At 35.6% G+C, this 24,406-nt stretch overlaps 1 protein-coding gene across 3 annotated transcripts in view; it reads left to right on the plus strand.

The window, feature by feature from the left end:
* The window catches only part of LOC122796246 (nebulette-like), a 1,283,698-nt gene that overhangs the window by 695,789 nt on the left and 563,503 nt on the right, over positions 1-24,406 (plus strand). For all 3 annotated transcript variants that reach the window (XM_044064567.1, XM_044064568.1, XM_044064569.1), the window contains one exon: positions 5,578-5,688. In XM_044064567.1, the coding sequence (XP_043920502.1) occupies positions 5,578-5,688 (111 nt within the window). The remainder of the gene's footprint in view (positions 1-5,577; positions 5,689-24,406) is intronic.

The raw sequence follows: 24,406 nt of genomic DNA on the forward strand, positions 1-24,406 counted from the left end.
GACAGGTGCAAGCCGTCTCTAGTGAAGCAGCGTGGCTTGTTGAGTATGTCATCCCAGGTGGACAGACAGTGGACCCCCTTTGAATGACACCAGAAACTTAGCCAATTGTTGAAATTGATAATTTTTTCTTTATACCATGGTATCATTCTTGGTGAGGGTCAGATGCTACTCATGGTCAGGGTCATACCGGCCTGGGCTATGTGATCAGAGAGCTCTTCCATGTCTCTTTTCATGTAGTCCAGGGAGGTATGGCTCAGGTCATTTACACCAACATGGATAATGACAGAGTCGTATTTGTACTTCTTCTGAAGTCACCTGAGTGCTTGTGTTATGTGGCGGATCCTGGCATCCAACAAGCAGCTAACAGTAACCTTCTTCTTATTCAGCCTAGTGAATGGGATGTCAGTGTGGCTGACTATAGAGTCACCTATTACTAGTATGTTGGGTATGTTATTTTGCCTTAAGGGCTGTGATTGTGTGGCACACTGGTTTTGTGAAGTATGTGTTTAATGGTGTGTGTTGGGGGTGGAGGTTGCTTGGATGTCTGCTTTGGAGGTCTCTGTTGCTTTTGCAGATTTTTATTTAGAGCTTCCGAGTATGTTTTTGTGTATTTATGTGTGTTTTTTGCCGGTGCTGGTTTAATGGGTCTGTGTGAGACTGGTGGTGTGATGTCAGTATTTCCCTTCTCTTCTTGACTGTCTGATCCAGTCTTTGGTTGAGAGTGCTTAGCCTCCAGTTTGGCTGTATAATTGCATCTCTCGCATGTATTAGTGTTTGGTGGTAGGAGGAGAGGGTTGTCTGTATACATGAGGCAGTTGCAACATTGCCTCAAAATACCCAGATTCACCAGTTGGACTGTAGAGTACACCTGAAACTGCCCTTTGGGCATGCCTGGATAGGTACTGTGAACTGTTTTACTGAATGGCTGGTAAGGTCGAATAGAGAGCATTGTCCTTATGTACACTATAGGGGGGTCTAGTGCTAGGATTTATAAGTGCTTGCTATGAGTTTTGAGCAAGTGCAGGGCTGAGAAATGAATGGCTTGAGTGCTTAAGTTGAAAGTTTGTCTAGTTCCAAGGGAAAAAATGAAGAGGAGACTTTGTGGACCTGGGAATAGCTATAACCTAGCTAAGCAGTGCTGCCCAGCATGCAAAGCTGGGAAAATGCGGTTTTTATAGCAGGGAAATGAAAGAGATATAAATTAGCCCAAAATGGCCAGTAAACTAGTAGTTTCTGGGCTGAAACCAGTCCTCCAGGGACACATAGGCTGCTCAAAGCTCCCCTCTCTCACAGGTGAACAGAGAAACTTCCTTCTATCCAAGTAAGGTATGGGCAAACACAGAGATTTGTAACACAGCCTTGAATTCAGCACTAACCTGAAAACTGGACTATACTAGCTTAGAAAGGTGGTGAAACAAGTATATATATATTTTTTTCAGAAAATAAAGCAGATACAATAAAAAAAACCACTAAATGCACAGAAAAGGATACTTATTGTTATATATCTCAATTCAGAGTTGTAGTCAATGCCCCCAATAATAAGTAGGAAGAAACACAAATACAGTAAAAGCAGATGAATAAAGTGCAATTTATATATATATATATATATATATATATATATATATATATATATATATATGTATATATATATATATATATATATATATATATATATAAAGCAATAGAAAATGAACAAACTGATTTAAACAAGTTACCCAATTAACCAAAAAAAAGCTCAAAACTGCACCCTGTTCCAGCAGTCTTCAATCAAACAACCTTCTCCAAAAAAAGATGGCCTGGATCAGTGCTCAAGTTATACAAACAAAGCTAGATTCAGCAGGCCTGAATCTGGTCCTATGCTAAAGCAACAAGGCACACCAATTTCAGAAAGAAACAGTTCAAATAAACACAAACCTTCTTAATGTAGAATAACTGGCCTGAAGCCCAAGTGCTTAAACCAGATCTAATACACTTTTAGAATAGCAGACACTGAGCCTTCAATCAGCAATTCCCAGCTTAGAAGGATGTACGCTACCTGTCCTGCCACAACAGTGCAGATCACAAACCTTCTTAATGTAAAACAACCGGTATGAAGCCCAAGTGCTTAAACCAAAATACTTAGAATAACAGTTACAATTTAATCAGGCTACTACCAAGCAGTAATAAATGCAGCAGAATAAATACAATTGAGTACTTTTAAGAAGAGGCAAAAGCAAAATAAAGTAGGAGGAAACACAAATACAGTAAGATGAATAAAGTGCATTTTTTTTTAGTAAAGGGCAAGGAGAAAGGAAGGAAGAACCTAAGTGGGTTGGCCTTCTCAAATCTCTCTGTATTAAGTAGTGTGAACACTAGACTCAGAATATAATCTCACTGTACTCGGTTAAGTGAGCAAATGAGATGGACTCAGGAGGAGTGTTCAAATACAGACTTACAGGAGGGGTGGGCAATTTCAGAGCCACCAACACTAAGACCAAAACAAAAACAGGGAGGGGGGACTAACTGCAGAGAGACACACAGCACACACTGTTCAGTGAAACAGACAATTAGGTACAGAAAATGAAATACTGTACTTTTAAAACTGCAAGTTTGTACTTAACTTCAGATTCTAGTGCAGGTGAGTATAGCCAAGCAAGTCTCCCAGAAGTTGAGCATAAAATGATTTTTCAAACTTTGTGGCTAGCATTTAAATTACAGAGGAATCCCTCCCTCTAGGCTAACAAAGAGAAGTGTGAAGACCAACACCCCCTTTTATAGCAGAGAGACACACAGCACACACTGTTCAGTGAAACAGGCAATTAGGTACAGAAAATTAAATACAGTACTTTTAAAACTGTAAGTTTGTACTTATCTACAGCTTCTAATGCAGGTGATTATAGCCGAGCAGTCTCCCTGTCATCCAAAAACCCAAGACCATATCTGAGGTGAAGTAATACCACTAATTTACAGACATAGAATGTTATCATTGATATTTATGCCTAAGTGTTATATTTTTTCTTTCTGATTTTGTGTCCTACTTCTGGAGGTTTAGCTGTGGTGTAAGGTATGAAGCAGAGGTAGCCTCAAGGGTCTGCTCCAGCCAAATGCCTGGGGCTTCGTCATCAGCAGTTACTGGGCCTGTCTCTTAGTAGGGAGACGAAGGTCACTCTGCTGAAGATGACCAAGACTGTTCACTGGTGGCACCCATGTCCACTTATCAGGAGGTAAGCAGAGGCTAATCTCCTAAGAGTGGCATAGAGAGCCCCCCCCCCCTTGGTGGATGGCTACATCCAATGTACATCAGCAGCTGGACTTCTGCACTGGAACCCTCAAGCAATTCCTAGTACAGGTGGTAGCCCAGATCATTGGGCCACCAGGGCTATAGCCTGACTATGATATCAGCCATAGGACAATTGACATGTACATGGTTTCTCCTCTGGTCCTTTCAGAAAGGCGCTCTATACCCAACTTTTACCACATCATGGTGTCCCCCATCTTTATGTGCCACTCTCCATACCATTTGCAGTCCAGTCCTTCCTATCACACATTGCATTTCTTGTATGTTTGTTTCTCTCCACTATTTTCCCCAATTTTTTATCCATCCCATCCCTGTTTTCACTTTCTACATTTTATGTTCATTGTTCTGCGCATGCTACCTTCCTTACTCCTTTATTCCTTCCAATACAAGCTCCTTGCTGCTTTCTCTATCTACAATTCTTCTTACAGAAAGTAAAATGGACATCTTTCTCAAAAAATGCCCTTTTTCCCCACCTAGCTTTCTTTAAAACTTCAGTTGTGTGTGTTCCTCTGCTTGTTCTTGCTCCCTTTTCTACTCATACCTAAAATATATATTATTCTCAGAATCAGAGTCAGAGCCTATCATAGTCAGAGACAGTTCTGAAATATCTGTACTACTGATTTAAAAAAGTTGACAAGATCATTTTTTTTTCTGAAGAAAACAAAGTCACTGACTTTAATCCTTTAATGACTGCCATTATTTGCTGACTGTAAACCACCAATTTGTCCAAAAAAAAATATATATATATATATATATATATATATATATATATATATTCACAGATTTTTAGGCGGGGCAGACTAAAACTCTGAAATAGAAGCAGGGATGCCTCTGAAAGTTAAGGGCAGTTGACCACTGTGTTTCTGCCTTTTCTATCTCTCTATTTCTCCCCATATGTATGATGGGCTGAGGTGGCACTTTGCTGTGCTTATTTTCTGTGGCCTGTTCACCGTGCCTGTATCGATGCAATAAGGTACTAAGCTGTGTGTGTGAACACATATAGACTCAGGCATGCCACATTACTGTTTCTGCCATGGTGGTCACGTGAATATTTATTGCACAGACAATTCTCTACAGTACAGCAACATGACTGTTGTCAGTAAAACAGCTGTTGTAAGTTACTAAGCAGCCATTTTTTCCCCCCAGACTACTGGCACAATGGTTGTCTTTCTATGCAGCTGAGCAGCAAAGGGCTGAATTGGGCTACAACAACTTTGATATTTATTTGTGCATCACTGCACTTCAAATATTTCTGAATACCTCCATTCATTTCTTGTATGTTTCACTTGTGTACTGAGTTATTTTCGAATTTGCTAGTTTTATAGTTCAGTTATGCATTTTCATTAGATTAACATTAGCTTAGCTGTTTAGTTACAGTCAAATCTATTTTGTCAGTATTGCCATTTTCCAGTGCTATATTTCTGATTATTGTTTTGTTTTAGTTTTTATTAGTTCATTTTGATTCATGTTAATTTAAACAAATACCATTAATGTGGGTTGATTTAGATGGGTAATGGTATTTCTTGGAAGGCTGTTTGTATATGATGTTTTGTTTGTATTTATAGATATTGGTATAGGTTGTCATATGTTTTGTGTTTGTGTGTATATTTTTGCATGCAGTCTGTCATATATTTCATTTATTAAATATCTGCAGAAGAGTTGGAGCTTTCTGGGGCTAGACTAATTAAGCAAGACATGCTTATATGTATGTATATGGCTTCCGCAAGTTTGTTCAGTCTTGGTTTGAGCAATAGCTGTGTGGTCGACCCACTTTAGTCAACAATAATTAGCAAGGGGTGTCAGTGTGCAGGTGGGGCTTGCTTGCTGCAAAAACATTGTTATGTTGCATGTTCAGAGAAGTTACCTGGGAGCATGTGCAGACCCGTATTGATGTTGTGCTGTTCGACTTTAATATATCAACCTTAAGCATGTTGATGTAATGCCCAACTGACCATGAACACACACACACATGCACACAGGCACACACACACAGACACACACACACACACACACACACACATATATATATATATATATATATATATATATATATATATATATATATATAGATATATATATATATATATATGTATCCTGGAACCTTGGCTTTCCTTTCCCATGAAGCTGATGTATATGATACTTGGGCTGCTTGAAGGGTAGATGTTATACATATTGGCTGTTTCTGTGTGTTCAATCACTTTATTTTCTGTCTTAACAATATGTGTAATTGTTTAACATATTTCGAGATTAGATAAAGTGCTATGTAGATATTGATTTTTCTTCTTCTTTTTATTCTACAGAAAGAATATAGAAAAGACCTTGAAACTGAAATCAAAGGTAAAGGAATGGAAGTCAACACTGAAATTCCTGATATCAAAAGAGCAATAAAAGCCTCAGAAATGACAAGTCAGGTCAGTATATATGCTGTTATATAAGAAAATAAGTAATTTTGTTACTCCAAAGCATGACTAGTAAAAACTATATAGCAGAGAAATAAGGTGATAACAATAAAGAAGAGAAACAATGTTTTTCCTTGCTCATAGGTTCATAGGTCCATAGTTAGGTACTAGGCTATCGGCCCAAGGGCCTACATAAGCGTAGCCAACAAGGTTCCCTGGCTTACGCCACCCTAGAAAGTTAATTTCCTGGCCCCTGTCGAGCAGAGACACAGAAGTGATCCCTGGGGTGTATTTCCTATTTCCCATCCACTCATCAAGATTTTTCTTGAAGAGTGCTAATGAAGAACTTTGCTTGACATAGATGGGTAGCTGTTCCAGAGTATGGGAAGTCTCTGGGACAGGAATCTGTCCCTCCAGCATGTCCTGCTGTTTCATTTATTTCTCACAAACAAATATATTTAAACTAGTTTAAATTAAAAATTAGATAAATACCAACACTGAGGAAGAAAGAAGTGAAATGATAGGTTTCACTATTCAAACCTGAAAAACAAAAACCTAATGCCACAATGCCAGAATCTAATGCCCAAAACGCAGAAGTGTAAAATACTAAATTGTAAGCATTTTTTACAGGGGCTAGGACAACCCTGGACCCCATAATATGTAAGCCAAGCCCCCTTGTACCCCCAGCCTTTTACACACAGATATATATATATATATATATATATATATATATATATATATAGTTTTATATATATATATATATATATATATATATATATATATATATATATATATATATAGTTATGCCAGCTGCACTCTTGTACAAAATGAAGAAGGGAAATCATTTCAGAACAAAGAAAGCTCTCGTGGCACACACTTTCACACTGCCAGGGATTTCCTATGAAAAAACTGTGATTGCCGTTCTGCTTCTTGGTGTCTTATGTGTCTGGCAACTGATACAATAGGAAATGTAACTCACTGATATGCAGCAAAACTGAAGGATTGGTGTGAGTGATGACATTAGTTGTATTTATTCAGTATCTCTTCCTTTCCTCAGTCTTCTGTGATCTCCCTTTGGTCTTTGCACAGCCCTCTTTTCTATTTTTCTGCAGTGTTCCTAAAATGTCGTGCCTCTCTTGTTAATTCATTCTGCCAATTCCCTGTCAACTTTTGTCTTTGCTGCACTTGCTATTAGGGTTATCTTTCTGCTACATTCTTTGTAATATGCATCCTGCACCCCCACCCCTCATTTCAGCCTTATTTTTTGTCCATATCAAAACGTTTACATTCTCAGCTAGACGTTTGGATTTGTTCACTTATTGCCATTTTGTCTTCTCACATAATTGTCCATAGTCTTGAATACACATTCCTGAGCTATTCCCACAGCTTGTTTTCTCATTTGATTTACTCTCAGCCTCCTAATTCCTCCCTGACCATCTTCACCAGCACAATTTAATTTGATCTTATAATATCCCACTCTGTCATATTTGTCTTTGTATTCTTTCCCTTCTCCTATAGTAAATCATGAAGTAAAGGCTAGCAACGCATTAACATAGACTTCCATGATTCCCATTTTCAATGCATCAGACCACTTCCATAACTTTAACCTTTTCTGTAAAGTCCTACTTCAGTTATTTGAATCCCTCATGGTCTAAGACCTTTATAAATTCCTATTGTTTCTCCACCCTGGAGCTTGGAATCTCCTAGTCTGTTTGTGATAGATACAGATCTCCCAATTACTATTAACTTCTTCCTCCTATTCCCATTCCTTTTTGTCTTTGCAATTCTCTCATTGTCCTTCTTCACTGTGTCTGGATGGTGAACTTTACTGATTCACAAACCCTTCCCCATGACTTCTACTTGAACTGACATGACCCTTTCACCTCACTTTTGTATCTGTCAGTTTACTTAGTCATCCTTCATTTGATATTTTTCATCCTCTTGATCTTCACCTCTGAGAATTTTCCCCATTTCTCTTAAATAAAATAGCTTCGGGGTGGTGAACTGCCTATTTAATTAAGACACTGGCTTAGATCAAACTCATAATCATCTGTTGTCTTTTTTTGTTTTTAGAGTAACGTTAGTTGGTACACTTCATCAATAGGTTAATATATAAATACTATGACAATGAGTTTAATTTAAAATGATACAATATGTGGTAGAATCTTAGCATCCGAATACTAACAGTACAGATCATTAATTATAATCTCTTACAGTTATTATACAATAAAATAAACAATAACATCTTCCCACACAGAAAAGAGAACCCATCTCAAAATGAGCATTGCAACATGGTTTATTCCAATGTGAAACTAAGACAAACATTAAAACAACATATAACTACTATTTTAAATCCAAAAGGTCGTTTGTTGTTTTAATGTTTAATATTTCTCTTTGTTTCAAGTTGGAATAAATCGTGTTCTATTGTCCATTTTGAGCCGAGTGGTTGTGTTTTTGCTGGTGGGTTTGTGTTTTGATATTTAACACAAAGGTAAACGTCAAACGAAAATAAACACCTAAACCACATAACAAAAACAAAAGGATGGTACGAGGGCTAGGACCACTGGTAATAGAATTTATTAAGCGCTTGCATCTCTAAATACACGAGATTTCTTCAGAATAAAGAACAGTTACAAACAGCCACTTCTTATACTCTGCCCAAATCATCTGATTGGGTATCTAATTAACACATTGAACAATTTACATGAAATTAAAACAACATCAATACATCTTCCATATAAAATACTAGCTGTACATAAATGCAACCCATACATATGTATTTAAAACCATTTTAAAATATTATTATATTTCTAAGTTAGCTTTCAGTTTTAAAATACTGTTAATGGAACATTAATCATTTAACCCAGGGGAATCATAGCATTTAATCTAAGTTGCCTTTGTAATTCTTTTAGTTCTGAAAACTCATTCATTGAACCACCCCTCTGTCCAAGATCAAGATGATCAGTTATTACAAATTTAAATGAATGCTCTTTATAAACTTCAAGGTGTTTAACAAGGGCATTGTTATGTCTCTGTTTTTAATACTATAATTGTGTTGGTATATTCTAGTTCAAAAGGTCCTAATCATTTTTCCTACATAAAATGCCGAACAACCCTGGCACAGTGCTAAGCAGACTACCTCTTTTCTGTTACAACTATATTTCTTTTTTAACCAAATAGATCCATAGTTGTGTGACATCACAAAATCCACTTCTAAAATATATTTGCATTGTGTTCATGATCCACATTTTAACATTCTACCTCCATAATTCATAACACAATCTCTTTCTACCATGTTTTTGTATACAGGTATCATTTTGGTACACAATCCTTGGTGCTTGCCCTACAACTTTAATATAGTCGCGGTCTGTCATAAAAATACACCAACTCTTTTCAATAATGGCCCTAATATCACAAAAATCTCTATTAAAAGTCAAAATTAGGGCCTTACCAAAATTATCCCTTTTATTATTTGCATCCAAAATAGAGACAGAGGGTGAACAATTCCCCCTAGTACCCAATAACATGACCATTTAAACTCTTGTTAATCACCTCTTAAAAAATATTATTAAGAAAAAAACTAGAATATCCCCTTTTTTGAAACATAACTTTTAAGATCCAACACTGTTGCTGAAATTCATCATTATCGGCCACCATTCTAGCTAACCGAACACACTGCCCTTTTACCAGTGATTTTTTCTGATGACGACGATGGCAACTAGTATAATGTAATAGAGAATTATAGTAGGTTGGTTTTCTGTAAATATTAGATACAAAGGTACCTTTTATAATGTCCTTTAAAATACTTACATCCAAATAACTAACCATATCATCAGAGACATTCATGGTAAACTTCAAAAAAACAGTAGTAGTATGGAGGTAACTATAAAACTTGTCCAACCTATCCCTAGTGTCAGTCCAAAAAATAATTATGTCATCCAAGAATAGTACATAAAAGGACCAAGACTTTACATATTCACTACTGAAGACAATTCAGTTCCCAATATGCCAACACTATACTGGCAAAAATGGGGGCACATGCTGCCCCCATAGCTACCTCTTTCTTTTGCCTGAATAGTTGTCATTCAAAAATAATGACAGTATTTTCCAGTACAGCCTCCATTAATGTCCTTAGTGTTGATGCTCTATTGTGGTCTAAAGTGGGGAAGTACTTAAATAATCAGCAAACCAATCCATACCAACATTGTGAGGGGTTACTGAAAAAAGATAAATAACATTTATAGTTACAAAAATTAGACTATCACTATACAGCTCCTGAGTTACCTTAGCTAGGAAGTCTCAAGAATCCTTCAAAAAGGATGGATGTTTATTGATCATGTTTTTAGTGTGATAATATATTGGGCTATAAAAAAGTTTTTGATGCCCTGGCATCCACTATGGCCTAAATGGTGGATCAACCAGATCTTTATGTATTTTCGGAATTCTGAAAATAACAGGTGTTTTGGAGTTCTTAACCTGTAGAAAATCAAAGCCAGGTGGGGAGATCTGGTCATTAATTAAAAAATATTCCAATATTAGATCAATTTTATGGAAAGCAATATTCATTTCATTGACACTAGACTCTTTGTAAGTATCTGTAAATAACACTGTGAACATTTTATGTGTATAGTCATTCTTGTTCACAATAACAATATCCCAACCCTTGTCAGGTTTCATAATCCATAAATCCCCATTGTTGCAAACTTGCCATAATAAATTTGTCTCATTCTTAGTCAGATTGTAAGATTCCTAACTTCTATTACCATTAAGTAACTTCTAAATTTGAACCTCACATACTCTGTCAAACACTGAAACAACTGGAAGGGATGGTGGGTTAAATGAACTAGACCTTTTACATCCAGTGTATGTGTTATTATAGCCATTAGAGTCAATAAATAGAAAGCTAAGTTTAACTTCCTTAAAAACAATTTTAAATTAAACAAAACTTCATCAATCTTTGCCCTCGTAGCAGGAGAAATGAAAATCCCTTTTCAAATAAATTGGCACAATGTTCTGATATTGTTACATCACTGTAGTTATAAATCTTAAAGTCACCATTCTTATTAATGACAATTTTGCAAATATTATTACAATTTATTTGATTAGTAACAACATTTTCATCCACTAGTGGTAGTATTGTCCTCTTCCTCTCCCCCTCCAAACACCACCCTGGCCCTTCAGGTACGTGCTCGATGAATATTTGACTTGATTGACCACCCTCTGGTTCCTCAGCCTCTCGGACCTCCTCAGAGGGGGTGTGTGTTCTAAGGGGTTACCCATTTCTGAATATGTTGCTATATGAGTTGCACCAACATAATTTTCAAAACTCATTGATTCAACAAGACTCTGGACTTTATTGAGGGGGTGGTGGTGGAGGTAAGCCATCTTGGTCTCATAATCTTTCTGGTCCCTCAATAATTTTTTAACTTTTTTGTTTTTATGTTCAACAATAAAATGGTCAACCTTAGTAAATAAATTATAATAAACATCCTTTTTGACTCAAATAACAAATCAGAATGGAAGGACCTGTCTAATTTCACTATGGTTTCATTTAATAAAGTAATTTTCCTTAAATTGTCCTTAATAAGTACCTGTAACAGCTCACAGCCATGTTTAATAAACATCGCCAGTATAGTGAAATTAGACAGGTCATTGCATTCTGATTTGCTGATGACAGCAAAGTGGCTAGCCTTGCTCATCTCTCTTCATAATTTCTAGGGACTAGACAGATATGGTCCTATTTGGACAACTGTTTCTGAGCCCCAGAAGACTTTAAAAATTACATCAATGAAATATTGTGGGAACTTTAAATAAATATAGCCACCTGAGATTGTCAAATGCATTTTCAGCATCAACCAATAAAAGGCATTTGACATATGTGGACATGACCACTTTCTAACCATTGCACTGCTCTTAAAATGTGATGTCAAGTAAGCCTTTGTTTAATAAAGCTTACATTTTGTGATTAGAACTTTATAACTATAGACCCAAAGCTCTGTGTTGTTGTATCTTACATCTTTGTATTGAGTGATTATTTTCTTACAGGAACTCCCTTATTTGCTTCTCTACAGGTCTAACTTATCACTGTTTATTTTTACAAACTATGTCTTCTAGTTGTCCTCAAAGCATGGCAATATCCCAAGTTGACTGATTTACAGCAGATACAAATGGGGCACAGTAAACACATTTTCAAAAGGTTAATTTCTGATAAGATGCAGCTGCATGCCTGGTATAAAGTTTTTGGTGTCAGTTTCCTAAGCAGATTTATAAATGTAATAGGCACCAAACAATATCCCCATTTCCCTTACCTATTCACTTGTTTCATGTACACTCCATGAAGAGGAAACTAATTCTTCCCTAGCCAAGTGGGCTCCAACCATGTGTGCCTGACAGCATTTAAAATCCATGTCACCAGGAAATGGACTCCCTGAATATTCTGTACCAGTGTTAGTATTTATAACATCCCTGGGCAGTTGGTAATAGAACCAGACTTCATAAATGGTGTGATACTTAAAACTTCTGTATTCTCTTAAAAATCTCATGCTATTTAAAGACATTAAATTAATCACAACAAACACAAACAATAAAATTGATTATTGAATCATGGAGTGTCTACGGTTTGTAAATGCCAAATAGCAGGGAACTTTTCTTTCACCTGTTCTTTAAATATCAAGCTCAGTGTATTTTTATTCAAGAAGAACACTTAGAAACTACTCAATGGGAGAATTTAAACAAAAAATGGATTTTGTAATAAAACAGTTGGAGGAAATTACAATAAAAATGCCAGTGTGGTGATCTTAATTAAAAAGTCATTTCCAGCAAGAATTTTGGAAGCAAGTCAGACCCTAAAGGCAAATGGTGGCTAGTTAGAGCTAAACTTTGAACAACATCTTACCTTTCAACTTGTATGCAGCATGTTATGCACAAGTGAACTTTTTCACTCAGATTTTCAACTTTTAAAGTGCTATAAAGGACATTATTTAGTATGAGGTGGAGGCTAGAATGCTGTTATAGATCCAATTAGTATATACAGCTGTAATAAATCCATGGTAATATCAGATATTTGTATTGAATATGAACTGGTGGACCTACCACAATAAAAGATTCAATAAGAAAGGAATTTACGTATTTGTTACCATGTCATAAACCATGTTCAAGAATACATTTCTTCTTAATTCCCAGTCAAATTACAAACATACTTTATAACATGAATACTGAATCAAAGTTCTTCTCAGACCACTCTGATATTTCAATATGTCTTAACTGGGAATATCTCACTAAGAAAACAATTGCAATATACTAGTGGATGCTCAATCCATACATACAAGGGAAAAAAAGAAGTCAAGGAAGAAATACATGCTTTACTTGAATTTTTTTTTTTCAAAATATAAATAAAATTAAAATTAAACCAGATATACAATGGGCACCTCTCATAACATAATTAAGAGGAAATCTAATAAATAAAACATCCTGTCTTTAAAAGTTTTCCCAACAAAAACAACAATCTATTAAATCTAAACTTAAAGAGTTAGAAAACAACAAACTGCACAGTTATAAAGAGGATGTAGAAGAACAAATTAAACTACTTCAGAAAGAATTGAATATGCTTTTCATGCTACAAATAAATACATTTGAAACTAAAATGCTAGCTTCATTTTTAGAGTTGATGAAAATTCCAAATAAACTTCTAGTAAACATAATGAAAATTAATAAAACTAGACCAGAAATGTTCAAAATCAAAACAAGTCAAGGTACTTAAACTTGTAGCTCAGATATTTGAAATCTTTTCCAAAATATATTCTTTAACATACATGTAATACAGGGACAAACAGATGTGCATATAACAAACTCGAAACCTGCTTAGGAAATAAAGACTTTCTACAGTTATTACCTTCACAGCAGCACTTTTTAACCAGCCAAGTAAGCTCCTCAGAGATTCTAAATGTCATATCAAATTTATAAAATAGTAAATCATCAGGCCTGGTGGGTTTTCATCAGAATTTTACAAATGCTTCAAAAAAGTTAGTTGAATTTTTTAATATTCTTTTTAGAGAGATCAGTCTGAATAGATTTTCTGACATATTTAAATAGCTCAAACACTATTTTAATACCAAGGCAGAACTTAGACTCGACATACTCATTAAACTGTAGATCAATATCCCTCATAAGTATCAATATAACAATTATTACCTCAATCATTGCTAACCAAATAAAGACAATATTCCCTACAATCATATCACCATATCAAATAGGCCGCATCAAAAACAGATGAACTTGTGACCAAACACTAACATTATAATCCCTAAAAGAGATATAATTCACAAATACAAAGGTTTGTGTTGGCAATAGATGGAGCCATAGGAATTGATAGGGTCAGTTATGATTTTTTTTTTTTTTTAATTTAAGGGGCTCTCTAAATTTTGTTTTCCTGATTCATTTATTCACTCTATAAAATCAATATATAAGGATGATACCACTAAATTAATAATAAATATCTCTGCTTCAAAACCCATCTTATTAAGCAAAGGAGTAAAACAGGGATGCCCTCTCTCACACTCTCTCTTCAAAATACATACATACATAGGTTCTGTTAGTTTGGTTAACAGGGAGTTTGGTTGGTCAGTTATAGAGATGGTAGACAGCTATGTGAGACTGACAATCCACAGATAGGATAATATTCCCTTTCCTCAGGGATTGTATAATCTACAATTTTGTATATATAGTTAGTGGGGGGTGTGGGAGGTGCAGGTGGGCTTGCCATCTGCAAAAAAACAATGTTCTTCCTTGGCACAAGCATAATAGGTTGTCAAAGTTCCAGTTTGACATAGAGTGGTTTACCCTCAGGTTGTCAATGTACGTCATGTTAGACTCTCTCTCTCTCTCTCTATATATATATATATATATATATATATATATGCGTGTGTGTGTGTGTGTGTGTGTGTGTGTGTGTGTGTGTGTGTGTGTGTGTGTATGTAAAACCTCTTTTACTATCCCTAAGGCAGACTTACATAAAATAATACATAATATATAATATATATCAATTCTCCAAATTCTCAAATTATATAATTAATCTCAACAAATAACTAATATTTCCTCTGTTTCAGAATTATAAGTTTATCCCACCATCTAATCTCAATGGTATGAAATTAAGTAACACCTTAAAATATTTGGGAGTACATTTTAATAAAAATTATAAAAATATGCCCCAAAACAACATCCTACAAACATGGGACTATATCAAAAAAGATTTAGAAAGATGGGCTAAACTAAAATTTCCATTTCTGTCTAGAGTGGTGATAATCAAAATAAAAAATATTCCCAAAGCTGTTCTTTTGCCTAACCTCATCTTTCTATACTATATCAAACAAAGTTTTTAAAGAATATACAACTTCATTAAATAAGTATATCTGGTCCCCAAAATCTCAGAGAATAAGTTACTATAAACTTGTATTTCCAAAAACACATAGTGATCTTACTACCTCTAGCAGACTTCTGAGAATCATTGATTATAATACTAAAGACAAGGCTTTGTCTCTGATATGGGCTGGCATATGGTCAAACTGGTGTAAAAAACAATTTAAATGTTAATATACAAGTCCTTTCTTATTTAGACAGTCTAATGTTAAAAAGTGCATAAATTAATCATATATTTAACCATATTGTTTTAAAAACTGCTCAAAACTCTTGATCTTTATGACATAGCACTACTTTTTTCAACCATTACACTTAAATCCTAACATGAAATTAAACAATAAAATGCTGAATTTACCCAATTTCTCTTTAATTAAAAAGTTAATAATATGGGATATGCTCTCTCAAAACTCAACTTCAATAGCATAACTAAGAAAAAAACTGCATTTTCTGAAGGGGTATTTACCAATCATGAATCAGTTATTAAATCTTGTCTTGAAAGAACGGACTTTAATCATGTATTTATTTATTACATTTGTTAATCGGGAAAGTCCGACTCGGCCAGGAGCCCGTTTTCAGCAGAGGCCCAGGGAGAAAAGCTCCAATAGTTCAATTTATACATTGTCAGACACGGCATTTGTTCACTGTACAGTAATATTAAGACATTAGTATACAATTATATTTACAATAACATAAGATGGTTATGGCTGAAATTGATCCATGGAATTGGTCATACATTTATAACAATGAAAAAGCTCTTCTATACACAGTTTATGATCATGCACAATACCTATCTTACCCCTGCAAAAATGGATCAATTTTATAAGAATGACTCACTCCAGTGTTCTATATGTTTAGAAAAGAATAGAAAAAGACACGGAGTTCCTACATGTCCTGTGGTAATGTCCACCTGTAAAACAATTATGGTTATGCCTAGAACAAAGACTGAACAAAGTGGGATGTAAAGGAAATATTTTTCACATAGCAATTTGCTATCCTGAATATTTCATCAGCAATATTAGATTGGTCATCAGTAAAAATATTAGTGGTGATCTTCATCTTAAATTTTTATATTATAAGAAAGTGGTCAAACATTCATTTAATAACAAGGAATGACTTCTCAGGCACTGCCATTAAACACTTAAAGGCAAGCAAGGCTTTAGCCAAAAATATTAACTCTAAAGACATTACAAAAGAGAGTTGGGTAAAAATGTTCATGTTAATTAATTAAATGAATATTTATATATTATATTTAAACATGCAATGCCAAGTCACCCTTGCTCAACTATTTCTATGGCTTTCCTTTTAAATACATAAGTTATTGAGAGGCATTTCTTATAAAGTACAGTGGGGATACTTATCAGATTTTAGCTTGTAAATAGTTAGCGTTGTCTATTTTTTTATTGTTCAACATAGATTTGAATGTTAAATAAGTTAGTGACAATTCCTTTGAATAACCACAATATTTATTTACTTAACTTTATCTTGGAATATGTTGTGAAAGTTGTTGATTTTTTTATGATTTCATAAAATTTTCAAATAAGATTTTTAAAAGTTATGATTAGCAACTTTAATATGGAACAATTCTTTATTAGAGGAATGTGATTTTTTAATGTGATTTCCATTCTTAACTACTGTAGCTGTTATCTACTTTTCATAGTAGGGCTTGCTTTGAAATGGAGCATTTTACATTATATTAAAGACTTCCAATTGGAAATTTCAAGACACTGAATGTAAAAGATAATTAATTCATAAAGATGTAGAACCCACCTTGACCATTCTTTTGTCTGTATTTCTTCCTTACATCCACTGTTAGTTTCCCAAACTACGAAATGTGTCTTATAACCTAGTATTCTGTGCAAGTTACTGTGCTTGCCTCTTAGCTTTATTATGAATCACAGGACTAGCATCAAAAACTACTAGCACTACTTTCAACATCATTTCTTTCCATTAATTTTGTAATTTATGACATCATCACGTTCAAGATATTCCATTATTTTATCTGGTTATTTGCACTATTATAAACATCAATAAAACAACATGGGAAGGAGAAACTTAAAAAACAAAAAAAAAACAAAAGAAAAGTCCGTAAATATGGAGAAGTCATGATACAAACTTAAGAGGGTTGACAGCTGATGTAGCATATGGAATATAAACAGATAGATTCCACTGCACTTCTACTGACATACAATCGGTAAATAGCTTAGGATAACTCGCATGCCAAAAATGGAAAGTGCTAAGTAACTCAAGAATGATAATAATGATATTAGTGACACTTGTGTACGATAGTAAAGGAAAGCACTGCACAACACATTGTTGCCCAAACGCCAACATTATCTCCAGCACCAATCCATTGATTGGTAGACAGCCATTTCATAGCAGCTGGATGGTGTCCAGCCCTTGAATATAATCTAGATGACTGCATTATACTCCCTGTAGGAAATATTTTTATTCCCTCCACGCTAAAGTAATCAATCTTTAACCTGATAGTTGGAAAAAAGGAATCCTTATTTTCTTCAATGCTGTGGAGGGGTAAGCAACACCCTAAAACAGGATTTTTTTTTCAGATTCAAATTTTAATTTTGTTGTCTGTTCATCAACACTTGTTATAACAATAGTATCAAATAAATAAAACCATTCATTAAGTCAACATACAAATACATGAAATGCTTATCATTTTTATTCCTTCAGATATTACTGTACATCATCTAATGCATTTATCATATTTGAATACCTTCTCCTGGTCCTGTACATTTTGTGCAGAAGTATCCAAAGAGTTTGAATTGCATTAGCCTATATTGATAGAAAGCAATATTTCTTCAACTTCTGTTTCAGTTCCAAAACAGGCTGTTATAGTCTTACCTCCAAACACATTCAAAAGCAAATACTCTCAAAAGTGTATGTGAAGTGGACATCTCCTTATGATATGGACTCTCTTTGGCTTCAGTACCACAGAAGCAGTTACATGGGATTTTCCCTTTACTTATTCTGCAGCTCCATAGATTTCCCTTTTGAATTTTATACTTCAGTTTCATAAATGCTCCTTTGGTGAGCTATCTTCCAAAATATACAAAAACTCAGTGTTAGTGTTGTTGCTGTAACACAATTTCCGCAGAAAGACAAGAAAAAAATTGAGTATCTTGTTTATTTTATAGTTTGTAAATCAGTATTCTTCCAAGTATCAATGTAATTTTACTTTAATAAAGAATATATTTATCTAAAATGCTGTTCTTTTTAACTCATTACATCTGAGTAACGCCTCCTAGGTACATCTACAGTTAACTCCTACTGACGCCTCTAGGCATCAAATATTGTTTGTTTATATACTGCATTAATAATACCAAACCCTTGCTATGTACAAAGTTTTAAAATATTTAATCTTAAAGCTTACACAACAGCAAACTAAACTGCATTAATATTTGACCTCTGTCTAGTGCAGGTAAATAAATATTAACTGTTGTTTTTATGATGTTAATTTATGTGGATATAATTTTCACATTTTTCTAAATATCTCAACTACCAAGTAATACAGATAGAACTCTTTAGTTTCATATGAAACCTGTCAGCTAGATGAATAAAATGCTGCTGACAGTATGTGTGTAACTTCAGTGATTGCTGAGATATTGTTAAGTTCTTTACAAAATATTACAAAGGTAATAGTTACTGTGTTTACTGTGACTTATAAAATTTGGTTTAAGACCAAGAACGTAAAGAATACTACCACTATAAAAATAGTTTGCCCCGAAGAATTTACCATTTATACTTTTTTAATAGTCCTTATGGTTCCAGAGATATGAACATTTCTGTGAAATATGATGACATAATCTGATTCTGTGAAAAGGTTTAGGCTCCATCCATTGGAAGTTACAGTACAAACTTCCTGAGCTCCATTGGAGTGAATGAGTTAAGGTAAATGGGCAACTATTTTAAGCTGCATATCCTCAAAACCACCTCTCTCCACTTTTTTCTCTTCCCAAATTTTTATAATTAAGTTATGTTCATCTTGTGTCAATTTTATCCATGATGCTAGTATGTTACTGTCTACTAGGGTTGGTTAACGTCCGTTATTCAGTTCAGACTTTAAATACTTTTTAGGAAATGAACCAGGCAAGTGCAACAATGTCCCTAAAGTTTTATATACGGAGTTTATTAAACATTTGTATGTGTTTCCCCACCAAACCTCAGTACAATAAGAGCCATCTCTTAGCCTGAATATGCTCTGTTAGTGATTTTAATGTTATATCCTGCAGCATCCTGTCAACCTATACCAGGGTTCATCTTATCATTTTCAGTTTTGCTTTTAGAAACTTTATACTTACCCCCCATTTCCCCTTTAAAAGAAAATAGTAACCCTAAATATGTATAACTTGTTACTACCTCTAGCCTGTGTTCACCCATGAGAAGTGTTAACATTTTTTTCTCTCATATTCAGATTGTAAATCATTTATTTTGTATGGTCTCAGAGTTGGAATATATAATTAGCATGGGGTATGTGGGGGCAGGGAGCCTCCCTGCAAAAACACTGCTTTATTTTATTCTGTATTTATTTATGTACTTTGTGTTTTATTTGGTTTAGATTAAATTATTTTAGATGTATTGAACTTGGACTAAGAGAGTTTAGACATTTCAGTATAGACGGCCCATCCAGTCATTAAAAATATGCTGTCAATGTAAATGAAGAATAACTACAGGTTTGTCTCAATTCCTTGTCCATCATAACGCCTGTACTCATATGACCTGCACTAGAAATCCTTTTCTGAGCCCAGGTTCCCTGTACATTGTTGCTAATATGTCAATCAACTTCTTTGAGAATGTATTGCTCTCTATTACTGCCATGGTTCTCGTTTGTTAATCTTATCAAAGGCTGCATAAAATATGTAAAAAATAAAAGGCAGGCAGATTCAGCATATATTTTGGTATATTTTCAAGGATGTTTTATAAAGAGAAACAGGCATCTAGTTGAACCTAAAATGAGGAGCCTGGGATATAGGTTAGGGCTCACATGAAGAATAGGCACCTAGCCACCACAGTTTCAGTTTCTTTATCACAATCATTATCAGATGCGTCAGTTTATCACGTTTTTTATTTATCTCTTTTTTGGATTCTAGTATTTAACTTTTACTGCAGCTCTGCCTTAAACATCTAACATTTGAGATGTTTTTATGTTTGGTTTAACTCTGTTTTGAATTTCTAATGTATTACTATTTTCATCTTAACACTTGTATATAATTGTTTAAATTGCTATTTTTATTTCATCTAGATATTGAAATCTGTTTTGTATAGTATATACGGTACTAGTTTTCCTAAATTGTATTTGCTATTTGCTTGTTTTTAATTCTGTTTTGTAAGCTGCTTTGAAATACACTACTATAATACAAAGTTGAGATGAGCTGGGTTGGAATCATCTTCAGATTTCTTCTTTTTTTCTCCTGATGTTTATCATTCACACAACTAGGGCTGTATACTTTTTTCTCCATCAACTCTTGCCACAGTAGATATTGTCAGTTTTCTGGACAATATCTAGTCTTATTTTAGCATGATAAATTGCTCAGTCCTTCTATCGTCTTTTATGTGTCTTTCTTTATGCCTTCATAAAATTCACTACCTACAGCCTACTGGCTCATTTGTTTCTGTAATTGTGGGGGGGGGGGGGCACCCATTCATTCTCCAAACAGGGCAAAAGCCTCACAGGTAATTTTTCCCTTGCTGGGGTGAGAGCCCTTTAAGCTCATTTGTCCCTCAAGAAACAAAAGTCAGATGTGAGGGACTGGATGTGTTGTGCCAGTCATGTAGCCCCCCCCCCACCCTAAGCCTCACACCCTCTCCATCAAAGTACAGCACTACACAAAGTGTGGGTTCCCTAGGGAAGGCCTTTGTTTGCTTCTGGATGTATTTACAGACTTCCTTAGTTTATGTGCAGCATCCTATGGAGGATCTTTGCTTGCTTCTGGATGCATGTGAATACCTCCTTAGTTTATGTGTAGCGTGTAGCGACACATGCTCAGTAGCTAATCTTAGCATTCATCCATAGTCCTGTAGAGGGCAGCAGTACTGCAGGTCATACCACTTCCCTCCCATAAGAATGGCAAGCTGATACTGTCCTTTAACTCCTGTTCTCATGCCCATCTCCTTCTAACACCTGTATTGCTAATCAAATTTGGGTAGTCTAGAATGTAGTCAGGGCTTTATCCATGTTTGCTACAGGAATGATGCTCTTTGTGTCTCTGTTTTGTAAAACAATTGAAGTGTCCTGAGGAGAACTTATTGCAATGTCTTTGTTGCTCTCATCTCTGTCTGTTTATTTAATTCCAGTCTGAAATCTGATACAACAGTTGTCCTATCTTCTATCTTAGCCCATACATTTACAGTGGCCCATTAACTGATCATCATAGACACTGGTGAATTATTCTGTGATTAAATCAAATGGGAAGAATGCTGTTTCCTTCTTTATTATGTTTCCCACTGTCATCGCTTTGTCACCAAATAAAAGCATTTAGCCTAAGACCATTTTCTTCCTGTGGCTGTTTCTCATAGTAAAATACATCTTCTGTTCAGAAGTAGCAAAAAAGGCTTTACCTATGGACATTGTTTATATTATCCGGTGTTTTTTTAATTATTTTGTGGGGACTCCAGTTTCTTATCATATTCATAAGAATTGCTACTTGAGGCTCTTCTAAACTTAGTCTTGGACGAGGTCTGCATCAAGGCTGAACAGGGGACCATGGGCCAGTTACCCTGTTGATAAATAGCTAAATATCTGTATTCTTGATATATGTATGCTGGTTGCAAGTGACTCTCATTAGAACACATATTACCCTCTGGGTAATTCAGTAAAGCTAACACAATTTTTTTTACCATGTGAGCATCACTCTATGATGCATACATGGGCACAAACAGTTTTAGATTCAATAAACCCCGTGTAGTGGCACATAAGTCCATGCAAACAAGGAAACTTCCGTACAATGCAAAATTTGGCTTAAGTAGCTGAATTTCATGCAAATTAGCCAGGTCAAGTGATCCAACAAGATGCAATGCATTTGTGTAGACTCTGTGTCTGTGTCAGTAGTGTACGTGGAAATATTCCATGTACAGGAGTCTACACTGAAAGAAGGGGATGTAAAAGTCCACAAATATGGACATAATTCCATTGAAAATGTAAGATCAAAGACATAAATGTGCAAAAGATACATTGTGGGTATCTGAAAACAGTAGGGGTAATTTTTTTTAATAATTTTTGCATGTTTGTGCTATGCACCACATTGCGCAAACATGCTTCACATAAAAATTTTAAAAAATGTATAAAATAACAAATACAATGTACTTCAGACAAATGTACTATAAGACCTTGTGTTGGGTCTATATAATGGTGCATTCATGTTGTTACCCAGCTTACACGGCTATGAACTGTGTAGATTCCAGGCTGTCAGCAAGAATATTATGCAAACAAGGCATAAATGCTCTGGATTTGTTGAATCATTAAAGGGAGCAATGCCCCCATAGGTACATTGAGTAGGCTTGTACAAGTGTTTATATTCCCACTGGATGCGAATGACATCAGGGATGTGCATCTTGTTACTTAGGATTTTTACACAGTGCGCCACTTTCTGCAAATGGTTTGGGCGTAATTTAGCATGTTCATGCAACCAGACCTTAAACATCACAACTATGAGCTAGTCAACTATGAATGAAAACCAGATATATTCAATTAATAATATATTGTTTTGTATAAGCTATGCTGCATGACACTGTGCATGGCACTGTGTCACGCAATAAAGTAGGGCCTTTAAATCATGTCAGATATATCTTAAGCAGGTGAACTGCATCATTATTAGCCAATCCCTCATGTTGGACTTACACCACAACTATATAAAGTATGCATACACCCAACACTCTGATTTTCCCTCAATACTCTGAACCATTGGAGTAGAGACTTGGAAATTTTAACTGAGATAATGCTAGGGACTGCTGCAGCTATTCTATATCTGTATGTGCTAAATGTTGAAGTCAGTGCTGCTGGTGATTCTGACAGTAAGCCTAGGCTGAGAAGGAGAAGAGTGCTCATGGCCAGGGTAACCTTCCAGGAGCTACATGAGCTGGATATTGTAGAGCAGTACAGGGTGGACAGGGACATATTACCAGAACTCAATGAGCTCTGCTGCCCTCAACTCAGAACCAGAAATAACAGGATGGGAACCCATCCCAGTGGAAACTAAGGTATGCATAGCCCTTAGGATACTAGCTACAGGTACTTTTCAAAGACCAAACTGGGGACATGATGGGGGTGTCACAGGCATCTGCATTCAGCATACTCCACCAATTCCTGGATGCTATACTCCCACATGCCAGTAAGCACATATATTTTCCCCTTTCCCCTGAGGTGTGAGCCAGCAATATGCAACACTTCTACAATGTAGCACACTACCCTGAAGTATTGGGTGCCATAGATTACACTTATGTATACATCAAGGCACCACCCAGTTATCAGGGTACAATCGATGTTAACAGCAAGGGATACCATTCCATCAGCTGCCAAGTTGTGTGCAATGCCTAGGGGATTATCATGAATGTGTGCCCTGGCAACCCAGGCAGTTATCGTGACTCCAGTATCTGGCACACACCACAGCTGTACCAAATGTTTGTGGGGGGACATCCCACAGGGCAATTTACTGGGGGATGCTAGCTATATCCTGGAAGCTTGGATGATGACAACTATCAGAAATGCAAAAACACCTATGGAAGAATGCCATAATGAGGCACACACACAAACTAGGAACATCATAGAGCATGTGTGTAGGCTTCTGAAGTCCCAGTGCCTTGATATATCTGGTGGAGCCCTGCAGTATACTCCAGACACATGTGCACAGATATTCACAGTATGTCCTGTGCTACACAATATGATCCCACAGAAACAGCTGCACCAGGATCAGAAGAGGGAAGGGATACTGAGCCCCACACCAGTGCATAGGTCACCACAGCCACAGTCACAGGAGGACTCAGAGGAAGAAGTCGCTGCTGATGTCCTTGTAGCCAGATGCTCTGTATGCCCTGGCTTTGGCTACGAGTCAATGCATAGCACATTCACTGACAACCTAGGGACCAAGGGACTAGCACCTTACTCCTACTCACATACATATACTAAAACTGATGCCAACCAACTGATACATCCTATATCTATCCAGGTATTGGCCGTGTACTGTTTGCATCAGACAATCTTAACCCTAAACTACAGTTGTATCAACTGTTGCATTTGCAAGATAAGTCTATAACCTACAAAGTCATCTAGTGGATTATTATGATATGTCATTGTAGCTATGGACTG

This window comes from Protopterus annectens, chromosome 3.part0 (assembly GCF_019279795.1).
Source record: "Protopterus annectens isolate FY-2018-M chromosome 3.part0, PAN1.0, whole genome shotgun sequence".
NCBI classification, from domain to species: Eukaryota; Metazoa; Chordata; order Ceratodontiformes; family Protopteridae; genus Protopterus; species Protopterus annectens.